The 27804-nt window shown below is 47.3% G+C and overlaps 2 protein-coding genes and 1 long non-coding RNA gene across 4 annotated transcripts in view; 2 read left to right on the forward strand and 1 right to left on the reverse strand.

Moving 5' to 3' along the window:
* The window catches only part of LOC119289075, a 14125-nt gene extending 2105 nt beyond the window's left edge, over positions 1-12020 (forward strand). Inside the window, exons 2-4 of one of the 2 annotated variants that reach the window (XR_005141419.1) lie at positions 10834-10991; positions 11435-11498; positions 11706-12020. This is a non-coding gene — a long non-coding RNA (uncharacterized LOC119289075). Of the gene's footprint in view, positions 1-10833; positions 10992-11434 lie in introns of both variants that reach the window. The other variant, XR_005141418.1, reaches the window with a different exon arrangement.
* A 2633-nt stretch (positions 12021-14653) lies between these two features.
* LOC119286598 (ER membrane protein complex subunit 10-like) lies at positions 14654-20108 on the forward strand. The gene is made up of 9 exons (XM_037565990.1): positions 14654-15085; positions 16676-16738; positions 16830-16925; positions 17214-17261; positions 18626-18697; positions 18979-19037; positions 19220-19310; positions 19429-19595; positions 19695-20108. Exons 1-8 carry the CDS (start codon positions 14744-14746, stop codon positions 19564-19566), a joined length of 909 nt encoding a protein of 302 aa, XP_037421887.1. The 5' UTR covers positions 14654-14743; the 3' UTR covers positions 19567-19595; positions 19695-20108.
* A 2676-nt stretch (positions 20109-22784) lies between these two features.
* On the reverse strand, positions 22785-26561 carry LOC119286599 (COBRA-like protein 2). The gene is made up of 6 exons (XM_037565991.1): positions 26033-26561; positions 24862-24941; positions 24002-24461; positions 23714-23873; positions 23357-23634; positions 22785-23282 (listed from the first exon to the last, which is right to left on the reverse strand). Exons 1-6 carry the CDS (start codon positions 26112-26114, stop codon positions 22960-22962), a joined length of 1383 nt encoding a protein of 460 aa, XP_037421888.1. The 5' UTR covers positions 26115-26561; the 3' UTR covers positions 22785-22959.
* Between the last annotated feature and the right edge of the window lie 1243 nt (positions 26562-27804).

Here is a 27804-nt window from a genome sequence, read left to right on the forward strand (position 1 = left end):
CCCGAGTGGGAGGATTGCTCTCCGCTCGGTAGGATTTTTTCAAACTTAGGCGAGTGCCGGACTGCAGCTAAGTCTCCAAGTGAGAGAACTTAGGCGAGTACTGGACTGCAGCTAAGCCCCCGAGTGGGAGGATTGCTCTCCGCTCGGTAGGATTTTTTCAAACTTAGGCGAGTGCCGGACTGCAGCTAAGTCTCCAAGTGGGAGAACTTAGGCGAGTACTGGACTGCAGCTAAGCCCCCGAGTGGGAGGATTGCTCTCCACTCGGTAGGATTTTTTAAATACTTAGGCGAAACGGATTCACAGCTAAGCCCCCGAGTGGGAGACTGGCTCGCCACTCGGTAGGAAACTGTTTTTACAAACTTAGGCGAAGCGGATTCGCAGCTAAGCCACCCACTGGGGGATTTCTTACGCAAACAAAAACAATAATAATCACTGGGAAAATTATAACGCTCTTGTCTTTGATAAATAAACTACAGGAGTTTTTCTTATTACATCTCATCCGAGTGAGAATTCAAGTATAAAAGGGGCGGAGTAGCTCCGCATTCCAGGCTCGTGGCTCATCAATCTGGCAATCGATATTGTAGAGGTGGTATGCTCCATTGTGGAGGACTCTGGTGACTATGAAGGGGCCTTCCCAAGTAGGAGCGAGCTTGTGTGGTTTCTGCTGATCCACTCGGAGGACTAAGTCTCCTTCTTGGAAGGCTCGGCTCTTCACGTTTCTGGCATGGAATCGACGCAAGTCTTGCTGATAGATGGTCGATCGAATCAAGGCCATTTCTCTTTCTTCTTCTAGGAGGTCGACTGCGTCCTGCCGGGCTTGTTCTGCTTCATCTTCAGAGTAGAGCTCAACTCGGGGAGCGTTGTGAAGCAGGTCACTCAGTAAGACTGCCTCGGCTCCGTAGACCAGAAAGAATGGGGTTCTTCCGGTCGATCGATTCGGGGTTGTCCTCAATCCTCAAAGGACTGATGGAAGCTCGTCGACCCATGCACCTGCTGCGTGCTTGAGATCGCGCATCAATCGGGGTTTCAGTCCTTTGAGAATTAGGCCGTTTGCCCTTTCTGCTTGCCCATTCGACTGGGGGTGAGCGACCGAAGCATAGTCGACCCGAGTGCCCTGAGAGGCGCAAAAGGCCCTGAATTTGTCGGAATCGAAGTTTGATCCATTGTCCGTGATGATGTTGTGCGGAACTCCATATCTGAATATCAACTCTCTAATGAAACTGATAGCGGTGCAAGCATCGAGATTCTTGATAGGCTTGGCTTCAATCCATTTGGTGAACTTGTCGACTGCTACCAGCACATGAGTGAAGCCGCTCCTGCCTGTTCTCAGTGGTCCAACCATGTCCAGCCCCCAAACAGCGAAGGACCAGACGAGTGGAATGGTTTTCAGGGCTGACGCGCGCTTGTGCGGCATATTGGAGTAATACTGACATCCTTCACATTTGTCGACTATCTCTTTTGCCGTCTCATTGGCTCTTGGCCAGTAGAACCCTGCTCGGTATGCTTTAGCCACAATGGTCCGAGAGGACGCATGATGACCACAGGTCCCTGAGTGGATATCGTTAAGGATCATCTGACCTTCTTCTGGTGTAATACACTTCTGGCCGACCCCAGTCGCGCTTTCTCTATATAACTGTCCCTTTATGACTGTAAAGGCCTTGGATCGACGGACGATCTGTCGAGCCTCTTCTTTGTCTTCTGGGAGTTCTTTCCTTAGGATGTACGCGATGTATGGTTCTGTCCAGACGGGAGTGATAACCAAGACTTCCATGATCAGGTCGACCACAGCTGGAACTTCAACTTCAGTCGGATCCGTGGCGCTTTTTGGCTGCGGGGCCTCTTCAGTGAAGGGATCCTCCTGGACGGATGGTGTGTGGATGTGTTCCAAAAACACATTGCTGGGAATGGCTTCTCTTTTGGAACCTATTTTTGCCAGATCATCAGCTGCTGGATTTTTCAGTCGGGGTATGTGATGAAGCTCTAACCCCTCGAATTTCTTCTCCAGCTTTCTCACTGCATTGCAATAACCAGTCATGGCTGGACTTCTGACGTCCCATTCCTTCATCACTTGATTAACCACCAAATCTGAGTCGCCATAGACCATGAGGCGACGGACGCCGAGTGAAATGGCCATGCGCAACCCATATAAAAGTGCTTCGTATTCTGCCTCGTTGTTAGAGAAATCAAAGTGGATTTGAAGACCATATCTGAGTTTATCTCCTCTGGCGGAGACCAACACCACTCCGGCGCCGGAACCATTTAGCATCTTGGAACCGTCGAAGAACATGGTCCAATGCTCCGAGTGAATCTGAGTCGGCAGTTGCTGTTCAATCCACTCGGCGACGAAATCCGCGATTGCCTGGGACTTGATAGCTTTCTTTGCCTCAAACTTGATATCTAGAGGAAGGAGTTCAATCGCCCATTTTGCCACTCGACCAGTTGCGTCTCTGTTATGCAAGATCTCTGACAATGGAGCGTCGCTGACGACTGTAATGGAATGATCAAAGAAGTAGTGGGCAACTTTCTTTGTGGTCATATAAATCCCATATACGAGCTTCTGATGATGAGGATATCTTTGCTTCGATGGGGTCAAGACTTCAGAAATATAATACACTGGGCGCTGAACTTTCAAGGTTTTTCCTTCTTCCCGCTCGACCGTAAGTACCATACTGACGACTTGTCCTTGCTAATTGGGGCAGCAAGCACCGGCTGGGTGGAGAGCAGAGCTTTGAGCTCTGCGAACGCTGCGTCAGCTTCAGGAGTCCACTCGAACTTGTCAGACTTCTTCATCAATCGGTAAAGAGGCAATGCCTTTTCACCGAGACGAGATATGAATCGACTTAGGGCGGCCAAGCAACCAGTAAGCTTCTAAACATTGTGCACTCGCACAGGACTTTTCATTCGGAGTGTAGTACCGACTTTTTCTGGATTGGCGTCGATTCCCCGTTCGAAAACGAGAAAACCGAGTAACTTTCCGCTAGGAACCCCGAATGTGCATTTTGATGGGTTAAGCTTGATATCAAACCTTCTGAGGTTGGCAAAGGTTTCAGCAAGGTCAGTCAGCAGGTCGGAACCCTTCCGTGACTTGACCACAATATCATCCATGTACGCCTCCACATTCCGACTGATTTGGGTGAGCAAACACTTCTGAATCATCCTCATGAATGTGGCTCCGGCATTCTTGAGGCCGAATGGCATGGTAACATAACAGAAGCACCCGAATGGAGTGATGAAAGCTGTTTTGATTTCGTCAGGCCCATACAGACGGATTTGATGGTACCCGGAATAGGCGTCTAAAAAAGACAGTCGCTCACATCCTGCAGTCGAGTCGACTATCTGGTCGATGCGGGGGAGAGGAAAATGATCTTTCGGGCAGGCCCGATTGATATGTTTAAAGTCAATGCACATGCGAAGTGACTTGTCCTTCTTGGGGACCATGAAAACATTGGCGAGCCACTCGGAGTGGTAGATTTCTCGGATGAACTCCGCCGCTAAGAGCCGAGCCACCTCTTCGCCGATGGCCTTTCTCTTCTGGACGGCGGACCGTCGGAGATGTTCCTTGACAGGTTTTACTTTTGAGTCGACTCTTAGGCGGTGCTCAGCCAGCTCCCTGGGAACACCCGGCATGTCAGAGGGCTTCCATGCGAAAATGTCCCAGTTCTCACGGAGGAACTGGATGAGTGATTCTTCCTATTTGGAGTCGAGTGTTGTCGAGATATGAGATGGAGCAGCGCTGGGGTCGGTCGGGTGGATGTGAGCTGTCTTCGTATCGCCAGTCGACTGAAAAGCTGACTCTGTAGCGGGCTTCTTGGCTCTCAACAAATCACTCGGGTCTGCAGTCTTCTGGTATTCCTGCAACTCCACTACTGCCATCTGAGCGTCAACGATCTTCGAACCTTTATGAAAACATTCTTCCGCTTTCTTCCGACTGCCCGTAATAGTGATCACACCTTTGGGGCCAGACATTTTTAATTTGAGGTACACGTAACATGGTCGGGCCATGAAGCGTGCATAAGCCGGCCTCCCCAAAATAGCATGGTAGGCACTCTGGAAGTCTACAATTTCAAATGTCAATTTTTCTTTGCGGTAATTTTTGAAATCACCGAAAACCACATCAAAAGCAATCTGGCCGAGTGATTCAGCCTTCTTCCCAGGAATGACTCCATGGAAACTCATGTTGCTGGCACTGAGTCTGGACATCGGAATGCCCATCCCTTTCAACGTCTCAGCATACAATATGTTCAAATCGCTGCCACCATCCATCAGGACTTTGGTCAGTCGAGTGCCTTCAATAACTGGGTCAACCACCAAAGCTTGCCTCCCAGGGGTGGCGATGTGCGTTGGGTGGTCGGACTGGTCGAATGTTATGGCAGTCTGAGACCATTTCAGGTAACTAGGTGTCGCCGGAGCGACCATATTCACCTCTCGGTTAATAACTTTCAGTCGACTTTTGCTTTCAACATCGGCAAAAATCATCAGAGTGGAATTGACCTGAGGGTATCCGTCGTCACTGTCTTCTTTGTCCTCGACCTTGTCCGACTCCTTTTCCTTACCTTTGGGCTTCTTGCCCTGGAACTGCTGGATCAAGAGTCGACACTGTCGAGTGGTATGTTTCGGGTAAATGAAATTATCCTCTTCATCTTTCTTTGTGTGGACGAGACATGGCAAGACCAACACATCATTTCCGTCCTGGTCTTTAACCTTTTTGGGGTTCCAAGGCCTTTTAGGTTTCCCTTTAATCTTTTCTTGGGTTAAAGCCAAGGCTTCCCCGGGAGCCGCTGGCTCGGCTTTCCGCTTCTATTTCCGATTGGAATTTCCTTCGGTTTCTTGGGCGACTGACTTGAGCTTGCCACTCCTGAGTCGATCCTCATCTTCACCATTAGCGTACTTGGTGGCAATCTCCATCATCCGATTCAGGGACATATCTCCGGTTCGACCGTATCAAATTCAGTTCTCTGTACTTGACGCCTTCCTTGAAGGCACAAACTGCTTGGTGGTCAGGCACATTCTCCACCGAGTGATGTAACGTGATCCACCTCTGGATGTAATCCCTCAGAGTTTCATTCGGCTTCTGCACGCAAGACCGCAGTTCCGTCAGCCCTGCCGGTCGCTTGCATGTGCCTTCAAATGTGGTGACGAACACTCGGGAGAGATCTTCCCAAGTGTAAATGCTGCTAGGCGCTAACTAGTTCAGCCACGCTCTGGCCGAGCCCTCCAACATGAGAGGCAGGTGCTTCATGGCCACTTCATCATTGCCGCCGCCAATCTGGACGGCCACTCGGTAGTCCTCAAGCCAAGTATCGGGCTTGGACTCGCCAGTGAACTTACTGACTCCAGTCGCCAACCTGAAGTTGGGAGGAATCACAGCGGCCCTGATGGCTCTACTAAAGCACTCTGGTCCCGAAACATGTACTCTGCTGCTGGTAGGTGCATCTCTGTCGTGACCTTCTCGGTGAGCCTTGTTCCTGTCGACCAAACCTTGGACGAGAATGGATCTCACGTCAAAGCCTGGCCCTCTGGGGTCGACTGGAATCCTTTGCCCACCACTATGAGGGCGTCTGTCATCCTGCTGGCAAGGCACATACGACCCGCTCCTCGGGGGAGGCGTGGACACTCGACGTCGACCGTCACGGTCGACTCGGTGATCATACTGCTCATGGTTCCCATACTGGTCACGCCGGTCTCCACGTCTCTCACGCCTCGGGGGCGATCTCGGGCTGTGAGCCGACTGGACTGTGTCTGCGGCAACGGATCTGCTGTGAATCCTGTTCCGCGACTGAGAAACAGTGGAATTCTGATCTCCTGCTGCCCGGAGTAATGCTCTGATCTGTAGCAAGCCTCTATCAACCTCCGACTTGGAAGGCTGAATCGACTCCGCTATACGGGCCGCATCTGCTAAATTCTGAATCGGAGTTTGATATACCTGCGGGGGCGGGAAGAGCTATCGTCGACTGGACTCGGGAACCCGTTGTCATGCACGCTCGTCGAGTGCTCGCTGGAGGTTCTCCAGTCGAGTGCGCTCGGCCAAGTTTGCCAGGCGCGCGTCCTCCAAGGCGTGAGCCTCGGGGGTTTCTCCAACGATAGGAGTGTGCAGTGCATCCACGTTTTGGCGGCAAAGTTCTTCTCTCTGCAGCGACGTGAGAGGCTCGGGAAGATACTCCTCATGGAGACGCGACGGGTCGCCTCCACCCGTGCCTCCGTCGGTGCGGGGAAAACCGGGAGGACTGGGCGGTCCATCGACCATCAGAACCTCCGCCGCCGGATCGCTGCTGTCGCACTCGGATGCGGTCTCTGCGGAGCCAGTCGACAGGTCAAACAGGCCGTAGAGGGATTCGTCGGGCTTGATCGCCGCGACTTGAGGGGTGGCCGACTGACGTGCCACCGCGTGTCTCACCCACCGCTGAAGTCTCGACCGACCGGAGCGCTTGCGCCGGCGGGAGACGGGGAGGGAGGACAACACAGAAGCCGACCGGTAGGGGGTCGACGGTTGCCGCAGGAGAACGCCGCGGACGCACGCGCTAAAGTGCATTGCCCCGCGAACAGGGAGTGCGTCCACGTCGAGCGGAGCCTCCTGGAGCCAAGCAAAGTCGTCGATGATGAACGTGAGCGCACCGAGACGGATCTCGCGGCCCTCCACCAAAACTCCGCCGAAAACCATGATGATTCGGGTCGGAAAAGGTCGCAACTCCTCCAACATACGCTAAAACACCTGCCCCATGGTGGGCGCCAGCTGTCGTGGTTCCAAGTCTGACAGTAGTGTAGGGGGGTAAGTATGGAGAGGCAAGATCTTAGCTGTGGAGAAGTTGTAAGAACGCAAGGTTTACGAGTTCAGGCCCTTCTCGGAGGAAGTAATAGCCCTACGTCTCGGAGCCCGGAGGCGGTCGACTGGATTATGAGAGTATGAATTACAGGGGTGCGAACCCTTGTCTCGGAGGAGGGTGGCTTATATAGAGTGCGCCAGGACCCCGGCCAGCCCACATTACAAAGGGTTCAATGTATATTAAGGCAGGGCGTTACTGGTAACGCTAGTAATAAAGTGCTATGATGACCATAAAAGCTACTTAATGACCGACCGTTAGCGTGCGGAGTGACTTTAGGTCTCCTGGCCGTCGAGTGGTTGGATCTTGGTCGAGTGATTGCTTCTCGGTCGAATGTCTTCGAGTCTGTCGAGTGGAACACCTCCAAGTCGATTGAAAGATGATTTCTTCTAGAGATGTCCTTGGGTAGGGCAGTTAGGACAGGTCCATGACCCTACCCTAGGTACATAGCTTCATCAGCTACTACTGCCGCACAACCCGACACGAGAAAAAACCTCCTCGAATCGAGGCAGTAGCGGTGCGGAACCAGGACCGTAATGCCGCCGGTGCACCCAAGTGGTACTACCGTTGTAGGACAGAGGTACTACCGTGCTGGCGGCGGTACTACCGCTATCTCCTCACAATCTCCACTTCCGTTGAAACAACAAACTCCAAGGAGAGGAAAGGAACTGGGGGTGCAAAAATGACGTGTACGTGTTGATTCCACCCTAGCCTTTCCATTGCGGACCCCCTCTTGATAGTACGGTGTCTCCTATGACTCAAGTCCACCAAAACCGAAACGAAAGAGACTACACCGTCTTCACTTAAAGCTCCGAGGGGAAAGAATCGTCTTGTGCCAAGGAATGAATCTCTGAAATACTCAACGCACACGATTAGTCCGCAAAAGCATTGTCATTAATCACCAAAATTACTTAGAGAGAGACATTCCCTAACAATCTCCCCTTTTTTGGTGGATTGATGACAACACGGGATTTGCACAAAGGAAGGACAAGAGAATAAGCGAATCCCAGAGACTACAAAATATAGACGGGCTCCCCCTAAATGTGTGCACTTAAATAGAAGTGCCTTTGGATGCAAAGTACACGCATTAGGATCAACACTCCCCCTATATTTTATAGTCTGACAACATTCGCATCAAAGATGAGACATAAGAGCTAGGATGCAGTAGAGTAGCAAGTGAGCAAAGTAGACATATGAGATAAGCATGAACTCACAAACTACTAAAGTACTCGACATACTGAGATAATAATAGGATAGGGTAGCATATGTCTCACACCATATGATAGGGTACCAGGTCTCATGAGCACAAACCAAACCAAAAGCAAATGACGAGAAAAGAGTTTGCGAGAGAGAAAGACAAGACAAATGAGACACACTCGCAACTCGACAACGACAACGACAAATCCCTGAACTCTCTCCCCATTTGGCAGCGAGACACCAAAAGGGCAAAGAGTGTTGCTACGGTCACAGGTGATAGCATAACTGATGATCTCCATCATCACATCCCCGCGTGATCGGCCGCTCCTCCGTCATCAGCAGGGGGCTGCTCGGTGTTTGAGTCTGTCCATGGGCAGTGCTGCTGAATCCACTCATCGGTGATCTTGCCCTCAGATCCGCTGGCAACTGTTGTACCTAACTGACGCATGAGCTCCTTGTGACGGCTCCTGGCCTTCTTCTCATACACGTGAGCCATATACTGCCCATCAGACTCCATGCAGAAAAGTTTCTTCATCTTGTGCTTGAGCTTCTTTGCCCATGAGGGCTCCGCTCCACAGGGCTCATAATCCTCATCATCATCAGCATCAGCCTCTGCCTCGACCTCGTCAGCTCCAGACGAAATCCCAGACTTCGGAACCGAAGTGCCCCAGTTCTCCTTCTTCCTTAGACGCTTGATCTCATGAGGGATCAACTCGCCAGTCTCCAGCACGACACCAGGAAAAGTGTGCTCCCAAGCCTTCTCAGTAAGCAACATGCGAAAAGGCCCATAGAGCAAAAGAAACAGGGGGAGAACGGGAGAGAAAAAGAGGGTATGGGCGGCACTAGTAGCGGTGGTAGCCGCGATACTACCGCTGCTACTGCCGCACAACCCGACACGAGAAAAGACCTCGAATCGAGGCGGTAGCGGTGCCGAACCAGGACGGTACTGCCGCCGATGCACCCAAGCGGTACTACCGCTGTAGGACAGCGGTACTGCCGCTTGAGGACCATGGGCGGTACTACCGCGCTGGCGGCAGTACTACCGCTATCTCCTCACAATCTCCACTTTCGTTGAAACAACAAACTCCAAGGAGAGGAAAGGAGCTTGGGGTGCAAAAATGACGTGTACATGTTGATTCCACCCTAGCCTTTCCATTGCGGACCCCCTCTTGATAGTACGGTGTCTCCTACGACTCAAGTCCACCAAAATCGAAACGAAAGAGGCTACACTGTCTTCACTTAAAGCTCCGAGGGGAAAGAATAGTCTCGTGCCAAGGAATGAATCTCTGAAATACTCAACACACACGATTAGTCCGCAAAAGCATTGTCATCAATCACCAAAACTACTTAGAGAGAGACATGCCCTAACATCGGCGCCGACCTTGGGGTCTTGCCCAATGTCCCTCCAACACTCACAAAGGAGTTTGTCCTCTGACGGCGTGCATGCCTTCGTCCGCCTGCTTTTGCACTCCTTGTTTGCGCCGTCTTGGTTGGCGAGCTCATCCTCGAACAAAGGCTCCCCGTCGATGTCCACTTCATCCTCTTCCTCAAGGTCGTAGCCCTCCGGGAATTCGTGGTCGAGCGGGAAGGTGCTGCCCATGCCGACCTGGTCTTGCATGAAGGTGTCGTCCATGCCAGCTTGATCAAAGGTGGCGGGCATGAAGGGCGTTCGGCCGTCTTGGCTTTGGGTCTCCTCGGGATCGACCCCCGCACCACTTTTGAAGATGATGTTCTCGATGATGAAACCGTTGGCCATTTCGTCGTCACTGGCGGTCGGCATTCTATCGAACAGGTTGTGGACGTCGGGAAGTATGTCGGCTGGTGTCTCCCGCGGGCGTTTCCCCGCCCCTCCGGAGGATGATCCACCGACCACCGGCGTGGCGTTGAGGTCGATGGCCATGGGCACGGGCGCGGGCGTGGACGGCGCCACCACGCTCACCTCCGGCGAGCATTCCTCGGAGAAGCGGGAGGCTTGCGGATAGACATGGAGGCCAGGAATCGGCTGCGTGGCAGACGCGCGCGGTGACTCTGGCAGCACCATCCGAGGAAATGCCGACGAGCCTGTGCTGGCCAGGGTCTAACCCTAGGCAGAGTAGGGCCTCCCTCGTTGCCACGGCGACTCGGGCATTGGTTTCCTCCTGATGTGCGGCGGCGGAGAGGGTCGGCACATCGTCTATGGCGATGGAGGTGAGGCCGGACGAGGCGAGGGACGCGAGGCCGGCGGCGGCATCGAGGGTCGGCTCATCGTCCATGGCGAGCGGCCGGGAGCGTGAGCTGGCGGGAGTGTTTTGGAAAAGTGGAGGGAAATGGTGGTCGTTGTGCCACCGACTGGCGGGCCAGGGGGAGGAGTAGGCGCGCATCCGCTTCGTGTCCGCGCCTACGCAAATGAGGCCCAAATTTGGGCTAGGAATGGGTCGTCCGGCGGATGAAAAGCGGACGCGCATCCGTTTGGGTCGACGCGTTGAGCTGACTGTGTCCTTTTGACCCAAATGGACACGCGCGGACGAAATGGGTCAGCGCGTTGGAGTTGCTCTAAGTATCTAAGGAAATGCCTTTCCTTCTCAAGCTTATCAACTGCATATCTCCTGGTCCTGTCGTCTGATATGCCGCGGTTAAGTTATTTGTTATCCTGTTCTATAACAATGTAAGGCTTGGGAACTGAACTGGAAATTATAGCCTTAGTGCATTGATCTTGCCTTTGTTCCTGGGAGCTGAACTGGAAATTATATCCTTAGTGCATTGATCTTACCTTTATTTGATTGAATTTGTAAATTTTGAATTTGTTCGACATGAAAACACCTTTCTTTTGTGTGTTCAGATATGCAAGGGTCGCAACTCTAAAAAAGACTTCTGTTGTTGGAGAAGGAATTAATCCATCACAGTGCTCCCTAAGAGGGCACAACCTGCTGCTATGGTTCCTGAAACGACATCATTCTCTGCAATCCAGTACATGGGGACCTGCTCAGGATGTGCCAGGTACTCTTGGATAAACTTTGCTGAGTTTGGCGGGAAGAATCTCGGTATAAGGTTACGAGAGATATAATACTTTGTCACTTTGTGCTGTTTTCGCAGAAATGGTGAATTAGGGAAAAAAATCTCAATATTTGCATTTTTTTTTCACTTTCAGTTGCATGTGTTGCTTGCAGTCTGTAATGCCACTCTTTCAGGTTTTGTGTTGCCTGCAATTTCTATCTGATGATTAGTCTTCAGTTTTAACTATGTACCAGAATTCCATTTCCACCACCCCCAAATCTCAAGCTACCATTTTGTCTTGCTGTCTCCACGGAGAAATGATAGATGCCTAACACGCATGTGGATGTTTTTAAAATTGCATGTCCCTCGCTGCCAGAAGGGTTTTGTTAGTTATCACTTATCAGTTGCTTATTTGACAGACTATGAATATACGATTATGATTGTAGGTAAGATCATTTCAAAGCAGAGGGTGGCAAATTTGATGCAGTGATTGCTGTCAAATGGGCCGAGGTAATTCTTTCCTGCAGATATGCTATGGATAAACATGTAACAGTCCATTGTTTTACTGATTGTGTTGTCCTCGATGATTCACATCTCAGAATTTGTAATGTAGCTGACATGATAGTATCATATTATTTTACTATGAAGAACCCTTGAATAGTTATAAAGAAATACTCGGTTCAACTATGACTGCATATTGTGATGTAACCATACCAGGAACAAACCACGACTCGAGATGAATCACTTGCGTGAGATTCCGATTCGCCGATCCAGTTCTATGGCTGGACCTGAAGCCTCGAAGGCCGTTAGCAGGGAGATGCCTGTTGAGTTGCTAAGCTTTCCCTCATGATGTGACAGTGTTTAGAGGCAAGATTAGTTTCGCTTGCAGAACCAACAATCTCCTTCATCTGGGTGCTAGCTACAGTATATAATGACCCATAGTGTCCGATGGCTATATTATGGAGTATATCGGTTATAGATTATGCATGTCTGTGCAGTGGTGAACCAGATGCCTCTTTGGAGGAACCTAGTTTAACCCCACAAGTGAAAAGGGAGGTTGTGTGTAGCAATCAGAATTTCTATATATGCATCCGTGAGATATGAGAATTTTCGTTCCGTGAGATATGAACTGGTCGAAGAAATCGATGAAGGATAACTATGAATTATGAACACATATAACCAATGACAAATTAGATAGAGATGCTTCTCTCTTGTACTCTACTACACTCTCGTACAAACCCAACTCATACTTACCCCGTTATCTGCATATTCTCTAGCGAAAACAATAACGCCCATACGTATGGGCGTCCGGCAACTCGCCCACACGCATGGATCCTTGTTCAATCAATTTTGCACGAATCTTAGTGCATTCTAGCAGTTTTTGTGTGCCACGTAGGACTAGGCTGGTGTGTGAGCATTCATCCGGTCGCCCACACGTTTTTTTTCACCACACGGGAGGCTGGTGTATGGGCGTTTAACAATTCGCCCACACATCAGTTTTCACGCACGCAGAGGGGGCTGGTGTGTGGGCGTTTATCACTTCGCTCACACGCCTGTTTCCTCGCCCACACCCAAAGCTGGCAGTTACCATGTATTTCTGCAGGGTACATGACAACTGCCCTAACTTTGCTTGTAAGCAGATGGCAACTCTCTTTTACCCAAGTTGCCATGTGTTTTTGTATGGTACATGGCAACTGCCCTAGCGTGCACGTAAGCAGATGGCAACTCTTTCTTTTTACATGGCAACTGCCCTAGCGTGATTGTGAGCACACGACAACTCTCTTTTTTACCCGAACATATTTTTTTGCCATGTCTTTTTGTAGTGCTACACGGCGACTGCCTAGTGTCAGTGGGTGGCAACTCCTAAAGTTTTGAAATCATGGCAACTGCAGTAGACCAGATCATACATGACAACTGCAGTTGAGCAACCATGGCAACTGTAGTTGTCCGACATGACAACCGAAGTTCAGCGACATGGCAACTACAGTTAAACGAACATGGACGAGGGTCTGGACCATGGCAACTGTGGGATGCACGGTGACTGTCACGCGGGGCATGCGGGACAACGAGGTATGAGGCCTGACGTACGGGGCGTGTGGGCGTTATCTATTTCGCCCACACGCACGCGTGTGAGAGGGATCCGGAGAAAAAAATAAGGTGTGTGGGCATTACTTGTTTGGCCCACACGTAGGTGTGTGGACAGACCTCCTAACGTCCACACGTGTGACACTTATCGCCGTCCTTCTCTAGTTGTGTGTTTGATGTAACAATTAGAAATGTAATTGGTTCATCTGATCAATAAAATAACACCTGAGGGGGCATTTCCTTTTTAAAAAAAAATCTTCTTCAGCTGTATCAAAAAATTATTCATGGAAGAAAACACCGTCTCTCCGCATACATCACCTCGACCGGTGTCACCAATGTCCTCCAAGTCCAACCCTCTCCTCCCGAAGCTACAAAGAAGAACCTTAGTTATACTCGCACCTCCCCTAAGAAAAGTTATCCTCACACCAAAGTGCTTACTATCCTTTCAATAAAGAACATATTAATGTTTTATAGTGTTCAATATCATTAATTTCCATGTTACTTAGTTGCATTATTGTACAATCCATATTTTTCAAACTTTTTTCTTCGAGGCGGCTATGTCTTTGAAACTTTGTAGCACATGTTTGTGACCATGATTTGTAAGTATTTCTAAATTATTTTAATAGACATAAAATTATTTTAATAATTTGAGAACCACAACAGGCCTAGGCCGGCCCAACTATCAAAATCATTCCTCCCAAAAATTTATTCGTGTTTTGGTCATAATGCCCGGCCCATGATTAGTCCAGTTCGTATCTCAGCAAAGTCCATCATATCGTATCAAAACCTTCTTCTCTGGCCGTCTCATAATTACCTCTGAGAAAAAAAGGCATCTCAAAATTAGGGATGGATTAACGCGCTGTTCAGCTCGTTAAGCTCGTGCTTGTTAAGGCTAGTTAAGCTTAACAAGTAGAAAGCCCTGCTCAGCTCGGTTCATTTAACGCTCGTTAAGCTTGTGAGCGCTCGCGAGCACTCGTTAATAGATCGCTCGTTAACAGATTATGATGTGTTACATTTATACAATGAGTGTGTAGGCATGGTTTATATGAAGAAAGATGATGACTACAAAAGAAAATCACACTATTTTGTTGCCTCCTATGTCGACTCGATTGAATCAATGGGTCGAGGTACTATGAAATTTTTTGTCACATAAAATGAAAAAAGATATGTTGTGTTGTTACTAACGAGTTTAACGAGCTATTCGTGAAACTCATTTAGCTTAGAGCAATGCTACATCTACGTTACTGTTTTTTTACGTATTTTACGTAATAGCAAACGTGGCAAGTCAGGATTGGGGAGGGAGTGAGGAAGGAGCCCACCCTCATTAAAATCAGGAGGCAGAGATGTTTAGACTAGGTAGTTTACGTAATATCACGTAGTTCTTTACGTAAATGTAGGATTATTGTTTGGCTTAACAAGCTTAAATTGATGATTGCATCTGTTTATTAAAAAGCGAGCTATAAGTTTAACGAGCCCAATTATAGAGCGAGCTATCAGTTTTTGCCCAGCCCTACTCAAAATGTTCTAAAATAAAGCTGTCAAAAAAAGAAAACTTCTTCATCAGCGGAAAAAAAAAGAGAGAGGAGAGAATCACCGTCTCTCCGCATACATCACCTCGGCCGGCGCTGGCACCGATCTCCTCCAGAGTCCAAGCCTCTTCACCCAAAGCCATGGCCGCGCGGCGTCGCTCCCTCCTCATGCTCCCGCCCCTCCTCCTCCTCCTCTCCCACTTCCTCTCCCTCGCCGCCGCCTTCCAGTCGGACGAGCTGCTCCTCCACGACGACGACGAGTTCGAGGGCACCCGGGCCTCCTCCACCCCCTCGCTCCGGCCGCCCTCGACGCCGCCGGTAGTGTCCTCCCGCCGCCGATCCGCGGACGCGACGCAGGCGGCTGGCGCCTCCGAGTCCAACACCGTCCAGTTCACCCTCGAGCACGACCTCGGAGCCGGCCTAGGGTTCGGCCCCGCCGGGTCCTTCTCCGCCCGCCTCAAGTCCTCGGCCCACGGCTCCCAGGTTTGCTTCGCACCCTATCGGTAGCTTCGTTCCCGATTTGGTTGCCCGATCTCGTCGTCGTAGCTCTCGTTGCTTGCTGATCTGTTTTCTCTACTTCCTGATCCCGTGATCTATGGGCAGCTAGTGATTGGACCCTGCCAGGGGGTAGATTTGGTTGATTTCGTGCCCCCGTCAGTAGTTTCTAGCTGTTTGGTTTGGAGATACTGTGAATTGTGTGGTCCGAATTGTTAGGGAAGGTGAACTATAGATCGGATCTGGTTAGTTTGTTCTTCCAGATCATCTGCTATTTGTTTGACGTGTGTAGGACGGTTCAGTTTTGTTGTTTGGTTCGTTTAGCAAAGTAGTTGCTACCCTGTAGGTAGTGCTGATAAGGTTGATAAATGATTATGAGCTTTACCATTTCATTGTTGTTGCCCAACAGTGGCATGACATACTCTGTGTGGTCACAGAAATCAGTTGCCACATCCTTTGCAAGAATATGGAGTCATTCTACATTGCTTACTCGCATATTGCCACATAGAGAACAACTACGAGGTGGGGTGACAGAACTGCAAGCAACAAAGGGTGTGTATTCTCGCCTTGCGTGACAAAGCATTGGGTGTTTGATTGTTAGCACAATCAAATCTGGCTTTGCTAGGCAAAGAGATACAGTTTGGTCACAAGGGATGAGAGCAGAATTGGCATTTCCTCAAGAGCAAACGTCAGTCTATTCTTTTCAGAATAGAGCAAGTGCCAGTTAGCACATGATCTATTGGTCATTGGTTTCTCTTGGCAAAATATCCAAAGAAGGGATTTGCCTAGATAACCCATGGCCGACAGCTAGTATTCTCTTGCCTAGATATGCTAGCTTCGCAAGGGTAATATGTGGAAACAATTCCTTATGTGGCCCTGTTAAAAATGTGCTTCCCTGTTTGGTATTCTTTTGACACCAGGTGTGAATTTTGTTCCTAGTGTGACATTTCCATCCGTTTTTCCAGCAGAGTGTTAAATGACACCTGAAAAGACACCCCTCATTTGTACACTAGTTATTTTTTCAGCAAAACACCTGAGCAGAACTGGAGTCACATATCAGTCGCAGTGCTGCAGCGAGGCACCTGGCGGGATTACACCATGGCCTTGTGGCGGTGCTCGGTCGAGGAGGAAAAGGGTGAGGTGGACCCGGTGCTCGCCACCACCACCTCTCGCTCCTCTGACCTGCTTTCTCCCGCGCTTCTGCGTCCTCCTTGCCGCCCTCTTCCACTCCCTCTCCCTACTGCGCCCCTCGTTGTCCGTGCCGCCTCGCGCCTCCCTGGCCACGCGTCTTGCTGAGCACGACATGCTGCTGTACCTTGCTGACTTCTGCACGCTCCCGTAGGGTGTCTAGATTAGAAGTCATAGGAAGGAATTTATTTTTGCTTCAGAATTATTCTTGGCTTTGTTTGCTTGTATTCTATGTAACTAGTTGTCTCATTGAATAATCACCCATGTCAACGCTGCCCTCAAGTAGTAAAGTTAACCATATGTTAGTTTCCTATATGTTCTTTCTTTAACTATTTATACTAAAGCGAGGAGAATTTTATCTTAATTGACTCCACTCATTTTCTGAACCAGACTCTCACTAAGCTCCGATTTACGAGGAATGAGTTGACTGAGGATGAAAAGAATGCATTTAAGGTTCTTTCTTTTCTCCATTATTTCCTGATTTCATTATTTTTCTATATACCAACTTATCTGGTGCTTCTGCATTTTAATTTTATCATTGCAGAAATTACTGGAAGAAGATAGTTTTTACACAATAAGGCTACCGTCTAATGTGTTGGATCCTACAAGAAACGATTATATTTATTCCTCAATCAAAGCGGTAAGTTGAGTAGTTGACTAACTTCATGTTGTTTCTCTCCAACCTATCATTATGGCTTGCTGGATCGTAAGATAGATTCACCAGATATTACTCCAATATTATTGTGAATGAGGTTTATTACAACAGAATCAACAACTATACTGATTTGAAATTCCCATGAAGCAATGGCCACTTTCAAGCTTATGAAAGAAGCATAAATTGCAGATATGAAATGTTTTATGTTAGGAATTATTGTGATTCTAGAGTTGTGTTTTCAGTCGCTGAACTGTGTATTTTTTCGATGTTCAGAGATGCATTCCACGTGACAGCTTGGATGAACATATTGTCATCCACATGGTAATTCTCTCGATTTCTTAACTGCTACTTGTATCTTCTCCTGTAGAGCTTACTTCATTGTGTATAATTGATACATCTTAAAAATACTGTCAGCATTTTTGTCGGTTCATAATTACATTTTCTGTATAACTAACAAAATAGGGTGGGATGCTGTTTGATTGTCGTGGACCTTTCCTATAGCCCCATCTATCTTTGCTGCCGATCCACGGAAAATGGCAGCTAGGATAGCACACCAGTGATGGTTTAGTTCACAAGGCATTAGGATAGACTATATTCAATTTTCGTTAGGAGATTGTGTTAGAGATGGGTAGGTATTCCTTCAGTATATGTATTTAGAAATATCTATTGGTGTTCCTTGAGCTCAAGGATGCTATTTATCCTTTCCTGATACTACCTCTGTACACTAATATAAGACTTTTTTGCAGTTCAATTTGAACTGCAAAAACGTCTTAAATTAGAGATTGTGTTAGAGATGGTTAAGTATTCCTTCAGTATACGTATTTAGAAATATCTATTGGTGTTCCTTGAGGTTAAGGTTCCTTTCCTGATACTGCCTATGTACACTAATCTAAGACGTTCTGCAAAAACGTCTTACATTACTGTACAGAGGGAGTACATTTTAGTTATTACAATCAGCTAGCAGTTTCTGTTCCCTTTTGGATATGAGTATATGACTGCCTATCTTTAGAAGCAGCCCCTTGTATGTTAACTTCTAGTTATAACTACCTGTTTTAGGAGCCCTTCTAGTTATAACTACCTGTTTTTAGAAGGAGCCTTAATGTAATTTTCAGCATCAATCTAAGAATTTCCTTACCTAATGAAGCCGTATGTCAGAACCTCTTTGCCACTTGTGCATGGAGGGTGAGCATGAGTTATCAAGCTACCTACCCTTTCCGATCCCGTACAAAGGCACATTTTCCTGTACAACCCCCACCTTTGCACCACCACAAATCAACCTGTAACATTGTACAGTTTAATCATGTGGCACTAGGAATGCATATTCAGTAGGGTTGGTTAACCTGAGTATTTTTTAGCTCTGAAGTACGCAACTTTCGTCCTGGTTTTATTATGTTACATATGTTCTTCCTTGGCAGAACTCCACGTCCAAATTGGAAGTTCCCATGTTTCATATTTAGAATGACAGATGGCTTTGTTGGCTGTTGCTTATTTGCTAGAAACCATCACATGTACCTAGCACGTAGCATCAAACCTTTAATGGTATATTTTTTTATGTGATAAATCGGTAGTGCAGTAGAATAATACTGTCTTTCGCAGGATGAAATGTTTGAAGGAATGTTCACTTTCTATAGATGAATGTCTCTTTGGTATTTGGCTCACATTAGGCTTTGCTGTGTCATTTGCAGGACGGTGTAAATATTTTGGCTGTTAATTATGGTTCCGTTGGTGGATGCCAATATCCCCGGCCAATGAAAGTAGTAAGTTGTCTTGCTTGAAACCTTGTTTATGGAGTTGCATGTGGTAAATAATTGATAGAAATAACCTATAAGCTTTTAACTGTACCGTACCAGCAAAATGCACGCACATACTATAAACATATAAACTTCGAGAGTTATACTGCCTAGATTAAACTCCCGCAATTATGGTAAAATAACATCACAGAAGGATGCATGTTGATGTTTCACCCGTTAAGTATACCGTGTGTGTCTGCTGATGAAAGACAATGCTTCTATTTACAATGCTGAAATTCTTGTTCCAGCCATCAAAATGGACATTCAATTCATACACTATTCTGAAGACTGCTGACCAAGCACCAAGGTAAATCTCTGCTTTATCGAGGTTAAGACAAAAATAATATGCAGAGCACCAGAGAGGTGGCAGTTCACATTTATCTTAGTGACCTTTTCCAGCAACAAACCTATTGCCAAAGAACAGTCTCAAACCTATCCTATCTCGAATGACACCTGGTTCCTAGTTCTAACTAAGTTGTGCGCTTGCAGAACTCCATCATTTGTAGAGCAATTGATAGAAACTGAGAGTGGACTCGGTGAAGTGATGAAACCACCTGAGAAATCTTTCTGGGCTAAATATGTGAGTACAGTAATAAATATCACGTGTATATTTTCGATTTTTTTCGCTGGTGCCTGCATGACTTGAAATGTTGTCGTATCCTTTTCCTTGAATCTGACTGCTGCTTCCTGCTTTGCAGTGGATGTACATCATTCCTCTTGGTCTCATTGTCATGAACGCCGTCACAGCAGCAGCAAACATACCCGAGGAGCAAGCTGGAGGGCAGGGTCAAGCTCCAGCACAAAGGGCGCCAATTGCTGCTCCAAGGAGAAGATGATGGCTTCCTATATTCTTTGCATGCCATAGGTACTTTATCTGGCTATAAGCTATTTCAGCATCACAGACGTTGTTTGTCACAACCGTTCCTTCACCTATAACTTATGCCCAACATCGTTTGAGTTTCAGATTCACAAAGAATGGACAGGGGGGATGGATCTGCTTGACCTTCCCCAGAACAGGGGCAGTACTAGCGGCAACAAGACTCACTTGGTTTTTCTTTTTCTCGCATTCAGAAACCCACCTTGTTGTAGAATCATCTCAGAAAGGTCGCGTGTTCTGCTCGCATCTACACGCGTATTTTTGCCTGTTGATAGAAATTACCATCAGTCCTTAACTCGGTTCAAACTGCATGCCTTAATATTCAGAACTAGCTTAATTTACCAATATCAAACATTGTATGTTTTGCTCATAACCCTCCTGTATCAACAAATTCGTGCTGCTTGCATTGCATTGTCGACGGTTTGGTGCTTTGACTCTTGGTGCCTGAGAATATGTAAATGCTTATCTTCTTGGACAAAAAAAAATCATTGATGTTTACCATGCTATAGCTTATCCACTTGCAGAACTGAGCAAAAGTATCCTCATTTGTTGTGTACAAATAGATCAAACTGTGAGTGTCCGTTTTGAAAAAAATAGTGTCTATTTAGGCTGTATTAAAAAAATTCCTGTATGGAATATGTGCGGTCATGTTTTGGCTTTAAATTTTCCAATTGTAAATGTGGAGTAAAATGCTGTGGACATTCATTATGTTTTTGCAAAAAATTCACACCTTGGGTGAGAAATCGGAAGATGTCATTCGTTTTCGTTTGATGAGAAATAGAAAGGAATATTGAGAATTCGCGTGGCTGAAGCTGAAGATAAGCGAATGGTAAGCGAGATGGGTGAGCGCGGGCGTGTTTGTTTCACGACCCAATATTTACAACGGAATTGCTTTGCACACGACGTTTCACTTTATAATCTTTGTAATATTGATGATCCAAAGGTCCAGCCACACGCAGCGGATGTGATGAAGGCCGAGGGTGGATTTAATTGAAAATGAAGCGGGCAAGGTTTTTTTCAACAAAGGATGGATTTTATCGAAAATGAAGCATCAAGGGACACAAACACAATGAGCACTTATCCGACCTCTGCATAATTAGGATGCATATGGCCAACACATTTGCAAAGAGCAAAGTTATACAAGACTTATTTTCATGAAAAAATGGGATCTATCAACGAAAGTACCATTCTACACCCAGGAGCAAATGCTCCTGGTGTGAACAGTAAAATCAAAAAATAGAAAAAAAATTCAAAAATTTCTGAAATTTTTTTACGACATACTTTCACAAGTGTTTCTTGTGCATGGAAATTTTCATCATGAAATCACATTCATGGAAGTCGTGCCAAAAAAAACAAAATCAGAGCTCAAAAATGCTTTTGTAAGTAACATTTTCAGAGCATCGATTTTGTTTTTTTACCACACCTTCCATCAATGTGATTTCGTGATGAAATTTTACGTGCACAACAAACATTTGTATAAGTATGCCACAAAAAAAATTCAGAACTTTGACATTTTTTTTATTTTTTTTTATTTTACTGTTCACACCAGGAGCATTTGCTCCTGGGTGTAGAAACTCCACGTCCATCTATCAAGCACATTCATGATATGCCTCTACTATAAAATCACTTAGTCATATTTGCTATGCCAAGAAAAATAAAATGAAACGATCAAAACACGGTCAATAAAATCAGCAATGAATAATGATGTTTTCTGTCACGATTCAATTTTGATTTTGTTTTTACATCGTAAAGAATATGTGTTTGAACTTGAAATTTCACATGCTAATATAACATCACACTCTTAACATATTATATTTTTTGAATGCATGTGTGTGTTTGTAAGCATCTACGATTGTACTGTGTTAAGGAAATATATTGTATTTTTTTAGATTTTTTTGAAACCTCAAAACTATAATGCGGTTTCAACTGGACATAGTTTCTTGTTTCTTCTTTGAGAAACCCTGTAATTTTATTCATATCATACTCATAACAACCACAGATACACTGATTTGGATTTAAGATCTAAGAAAATATAAAGTAACTCTTATGACTAAGAATTATAATGATTTTTTTTGGAAACACCTTCTTCGTTGTATCAATCTCTGTTGGAAAAAAATACTCTAAAGACTTTGATAAAGAGGCTGCAATTGGATTAGAGCAACGATGTTGTCACTCTTTCACCTACACGAACATTACCAACAATGAGTTTTGAAAGCACCTTGAGTCGTCCATCCAAAAAGATGGAAAGACTTCATGGATGAATGTATTTGGGACGGGGATAATCCCCTAGAAGTGCAGACTGTCAGATCATAATATCTTCACCGTTGTGTCGATGAAATATTTCAACTCCATAAAGAATCAAATCAACAATTTTTTTTGACACCAACATAAACTCATCAGGTCCGAATAATCGGATCTACGAGGACAGAAAACTCTCTAATTTCCTGGCGTCGCTAGAAGAACGAGAGTAAATTTATTCTCACAAAATACGAAAATCACTAGGTGATGACGAAAGACATAGGACTCTTGAAGATGTGAGGCCCCCCACCTTCGAGAGCCAGGATGGCAGCCGGAGGCGAGGGGATCAGAAACTTCGTTGGGGCTGCGGCGACGGCGGCTGCAACCCTAGCGAAACCCTCGCATGTTCCCGTGACCCTGTTTTAGAGGCCAAGGTGGACAATGGCCCAGCCCGGGCCTGGCACGACACGTAGGCTGGTCAGCCCATGTGCTTTCGGCCTTTTGGACTGTTTTTGGGTCAATAACTTGATAAAAAAAAGTCAGAAAAAAATCCAGAAAACAATAAACGGGCCATGTCGTGCCAGCCACAGGCCTCACACATCTGCGCCGTCGTGCCATGGGCCACACACGGCCCGCTTAGTCATGTACCAGGCCAAGCCCTTTATTGCCGAGCACGCGTGCTCATGGGCCGGCCCGGAAAAAAGGCCCGTTTGGCCAGCTATAAGGCCACTACCCGCGGATTCGGAGCCAGGCGCCAGATCCACAACACTCGGTCAGCCGAGCAGCAACACCCCGTCCACAGCTTCCCTTCTCCGGCAAGCCCAGTTGAAGACAAGCCGCATCGCCTCTGCCAAGGCTGCTTCGCCGGTGCCGCCCCCGGGCAAACATGGATTCAAACTTATTTATATCTGAGAATAAGCAACTTAAATGTGAACAAACTTAAACTTGCAAGAACCCGAAATCTGAATGGATTCAAACTTGCAAGAAACACAAGATGTCAGTAGTGCTCAATGGCCAATGGGTCAGGACAACACACCCCCAGTCAGCTTTTGATGCAACATCCCTACCTAAACTTGCAACAAACTCAAGACGTCAGCGCTCAATGGGTCATGACTCATGACTTCCCGCAGTATTTATCCAACACTAGATGATTGTACAAGAACGCCACCGTCGCGCAAGCGACGATGGCCAGGGCCAGAAATGCCGTCTTCGTCAGTCTCGGGGAGGAGCTTGGCAGCCATGGGTACAAATCTGGCTGAGGCATGACGCAGCTCTCACCGTTGAAGTATATGCGTCTTGGGAAACCCCAGCCCTTCTCGAAAGTGAAGGTCGACGGGTCCTTCCTGAACAGAAGCTCGGATTGCACGTTGCCGTCTGGCCCAGCCACCATGAGCAGGTCATTGTAGTACTTGAGACCCCACAGCATCGCGGTATCATCTGCATCGAAACGCCGGTTAATAGCTTAGTACATGCTACACATTTTAGTTATGGAGGGATAAAGCAATACTCACTTATTACTCCATAGGGGTTCAATGCTTTGTAGTTGAAGCTGAAAATTGTCGTGACATTGTCGAAATTTGGGTGTTGAACAACCAGGTTCCACTGGGAGTAGTTCATCCTGTAGTTCCAGTTTGAAATGGTGATCTTCACCCTCCAGTAGTCCCTGTAGTTGGCCTTAACATGCCAGTGCACCTTGATTGGGCACATATGGGGTGAGCATCGCACTAGGGGGGTCGAGCTGCCCTTGCCAGGTCCATTCACCACTGAAGCCAAGTAAGGCGAATTAACCCTATCAAAGTAGCAAACACATTTAGAAATAGTTTCAGGGAGTGCAAAAAGTATCTGCCTCCTGAAGAGATAATACTTACTCAACGCAGCTCCCAGGGTTGGTTATGTTGTTCTGGCAGCCACATGAGCACTTTGGGCAGTCAACTATCGTTTCGTTGTAAAATGATGATAGTGCAACACAACAAGCAGGACCTCTTTGAGCAACAAACTGTGAATATGTGCATATCACATCCCAAGTCACTGAAAGAAGAGAACATTTTCGTTAGTCAGTGATCAACATATGCACTGTTGACCTGTGGTAAGCCCAAGAAATTTGATTCTGTCGTAATAGCAACTAAACAGAAAAGAGGAATTCGGAAACGACATACCATGCGCTTGAGTTGTTCTCCTTCCATCGAGCGAAATGAACTTAGTGGGAGGTTTTACTTTCTGGGCTGCTCCACAGGTATACCCTGGACCTGGGGCCTTGAGGGTGAAGTTTTTCGGTGCTTTCACTGTCCTATTTGTCGTTCCGGATCGGCCAACAGTGATCTGAAACGATGCCACTGCATTGACTGGATCTTGCCCCCATGAGTTAAGAACTCCTCCTTTGCAACAATTTCCCACCTGCATGCCGTTAGGCGCACCAGGAAGCAAGTCAACTGTTGTTGGGTCTCTCCTGCAGCAGTGTGGTATATTGCCTTTAAATTGAGAGCAATCCCCTTGCTCTATTGTCTGTGCACCCATCATTCCCCAGATGACCTCCTTCTTTGTCCAAGCCCACCCAAGATGCCACCCAGGTGCTTGGATATGACGGTACTTCTGGTAATTGTTTATGGAAACAACAGCCTGTGAAATGCAGATTGTACAGAACATCAACAGCAGAATAATACGTGGTGGAGGTTGTATGTTTCACAATTATGTAAGGGTTCTTAATGCCGCATTTAGAGTCAATAAAATTCCCTTCTCAATAAAAATGTAACAGGTCTTAATAAGAAGATAAATGTTGAAGCCAAGTGATGTGCAGCAAATCTTTTTTTTTTTTGCGAGTGATGTGCAGCGAATCTGTTCTGCATTGTGTCAAATGCAATTAGGAAAAAAGAAATTGCACACATTGGAACTGAAGTTTTATAGGATGCAATGTCGAACTACAAAGAAGAGTTTTACAAAAAGGAGCACTTGCGTCCGACTTCTGCATGAACTTCAATCAGAACTCTGAATTACCGTACTAGAAGTTGGGGTAACTTACAACATAGCCATCTGCAGTCCACTGAGTGATATCCCATTTGATTGTGATGTTCCCGGTTGGATCAAGAGGGTCGTAAGCTTCTGCATAGAGATAGGCAAGCATACGCAGAACCTCAAGTTAATATACATGCATTTCAACACACCCCCTTGTTCACATCAAGTTCCAGTTTAAATAAAAATAGCGAAAAAACTCTGTATGAAAAGTAGCACAATACGGATCAAGATTTACTTGCTATTAGAACAAATTACATGCAGCCAATCTTTGCTGAATGAAAATTGAGGAAGAACTCTGTAACTATCCTATAATATGCACACGCCACATTGGTCTTCGCATGATATAAAAAACATTTCTCTTTTACAGAATTAAATTTCGACAACCATGTAATTATCCACATTTCCTGTGACTGAAAAATGGGGAGAAGTAGCTCACAGTTATTTAATTAAGATTGAAATGTCCCGACAGCCATGTAACTGCGGTGGTGACAATAGCTCGAGATTCTGGTTCCCTAGATGATTTTTCCTCTTATTTGTATATATTGTGCTAGCCGGGTGTCGAGGTAGAGATCTCCCGGCTCAAGCAGCTGCATGCAACTCAATACTTTAACAAATTCTTTAAACACTAGGAATCGGTATTGACTAGTGATTAAAGGCTACCGACCGTGGTTACAGGAACTAATTAATTTATACTCTCTGCATGCCTAATAAAGCAGAATACGAATGATCCGGACCCTTTGATTAGATGGCAATCGAACAGTATGCAGGGCCCCTTTTCCCCGAGTATTTTCTTGACCGACCACTACGCAAGATTCTACTAGGGCCACATCCTCTGCGTATGATATGGCTGAAAAATGGGAAGAAATCCAACTGCGGCGGTGAATGGTACTCTAAGTGGCAACAGCTCGAGATTCTGGTTCCCCGCATGATTTTTCCCCCTCGTACGAATCGGGAATACACGGAGATTTATGTATCGAATCGTTGCAGATGGCCGCAAAATCTGCGAACTTATCAAGATCGAGGACGGATTTGTAGAAAAAAGAGAAGGGGGAAAGGAGTCTGGCAAGAAAACCCTCGATGAAACAGTAGTAACAAGAAACAAATTCTGAGAAGAGCGAACAAGGCAATGTAGAGCTGTTTGGAAAGGGCCAAGACAGCCGGGCAGGCGACGGACTGACCTGTCAGAGGCGCCGCTCCGACGAGCAGGAGCAGCGCAAGCGCGGCGGCGGCACAGAGGCGCAGGAGCGACGTCGCCGCCATGGCTGGCCGAGGCGAGGAACAGAGGGAGCTCGCTCGCTCCCTAGTGCGCGCTAGCTAGCTAGGCGATGCAATGCCAGTGCCAGCTGCCGCTGCCAATCCTGGTGGTAGCAGCAGCAGTGCTCATTTATTTTCGCCGGCCTTTTCCTCGGCGGGCGCGATTAATAGCCCCGCCCCGGTGCGGCATTCCATTTTTGTTGGGTGCGGGGAGAAAGAGGCGCGCCGAGCGCGACGCATGGGAGGGCGAGCGCGTCTCTGTCTCGGAGGAGCAGCGCGCGGGGCCCGACGCTGCAGCAGCGCACAAACCAGCTGACGAGCGAGCTCCCTTTCCCTCGTCGGCCTTTTCCCCCCGCTGCGCGGCGAGAGAGAGAGAGGGTCAGAGGTCAGAGCGACCGTTTCTTTCGGTTGGTTGGGCCGGCCAAGCCAGCCGCGGGGAGGGGACCAGGCGGAGGGACGAAAGTTTGAGCGATTGGCGTGGGAAACGGCGGTGGCGTGGGGGGAGGGAGCACAGCTTTGTTTGCTTTGGCCCTGGGTCTGGGGGCACGTGACGGGGAAAAAGAAAGAAAAGGGGGGATACGGGGGCGGGCGGGACGCATGCAGCGGCGCTGGCTGGGCTGACCATGGACCGAGACACGGAAAGCATGTCGTGAATCGTTGTTAATCTTCATCTTGGTATAAATCTTATTCCCCCGTGTGGCTCGACACGGATGGGTGGTGTCGGGCTCCGTACGCACGCCGGCTCGGGTATCAGACGTCCCACGGAACATGGGCCGTGGGGGCGGCTCGATGCGATGCTTGGCGGATCTGGCTGGCCCCGGCGTCCGGCGTCGATGGTGGCCGGCGGCGGCGCCTCATGGACGCGTGGGGTCCACATGTCTACGGCGCGCGGTGCGGGCCACCCGGTCTTGGGATTGGAATACTGTGACTGCCGGCAAAAGAATGGCTCGACCTTGGTCACCCTTGTCCTAAAGGACATAAGGCCAACTTCATCGTGCGACTCCAAACGGATGTTGTTTTGTCTGGATTCTGTTCGTTTGGGTAGGGATTTGGGGTCGTGTTCGGGCGTGTTCTGGAATGCGGTGGCCATGCGTCCAGCGCGCGGCCGCATCCCGGCCGCATCATGTTCGTGTGCATTTTTCTTTGCAAGTCCTTAAATTTTTTTATGATTCATTTTTGGTACATGACAATACATCATCATATTTTGACTAGTAGAACAAGGCCAAAGAAAATAAGAACAAACATTTTAGAAGATAGCCAACTTCCATAACTGCCCCCTTGAGTTGGGTTAGGGCCTTCTCGATGCACTCATTGTTGATCTGTGGAGGAGGCTCGATCTGACATCCTCCTTTCTTCTTCAAGCCAGAAGTAGATGTTGCTTTCTCAGACCTAGTCTCGTGTCTAGCCTCTAATCTAGCAACAAGTGCACTTGTCTCATTTACAGCCTCTATGCTAGCTAAAAATGCACGAACATGTACTAAATTTCGCTCTATCAATATATCGATGTACTCTTCTTCCCAATACCAAAACTTGCATCCATTCTACACAACAAAATTTGAAGTTAGCACAACTAGTCAAATCTAGAGCACAGACCGAAGCTAAAAAAAGCGCATACCCCGTCGTTTAAGCACTTGATGGACACCCATCCGGGATGTTCCGGCGTTTTAGACATGCGGCGCACGACCATCCTTGGTCA

The sequence above is a fragment of the Triticum dicoccoides genome, chromosome 4A, assembly GCF_002162155.2.
Source record: "Triticum dicoccoides isolate Atlit2015 ecotype Zavitan chromosome 4A, WEW_v2.0, whole genome shotgun sequence".
Lineage (NCBI taxonomy): Eukaryota > Viridiplantae > Streptophyta > Magnoliopsida > Poales > Poaceae > Triticum > Triticum dicoccoides.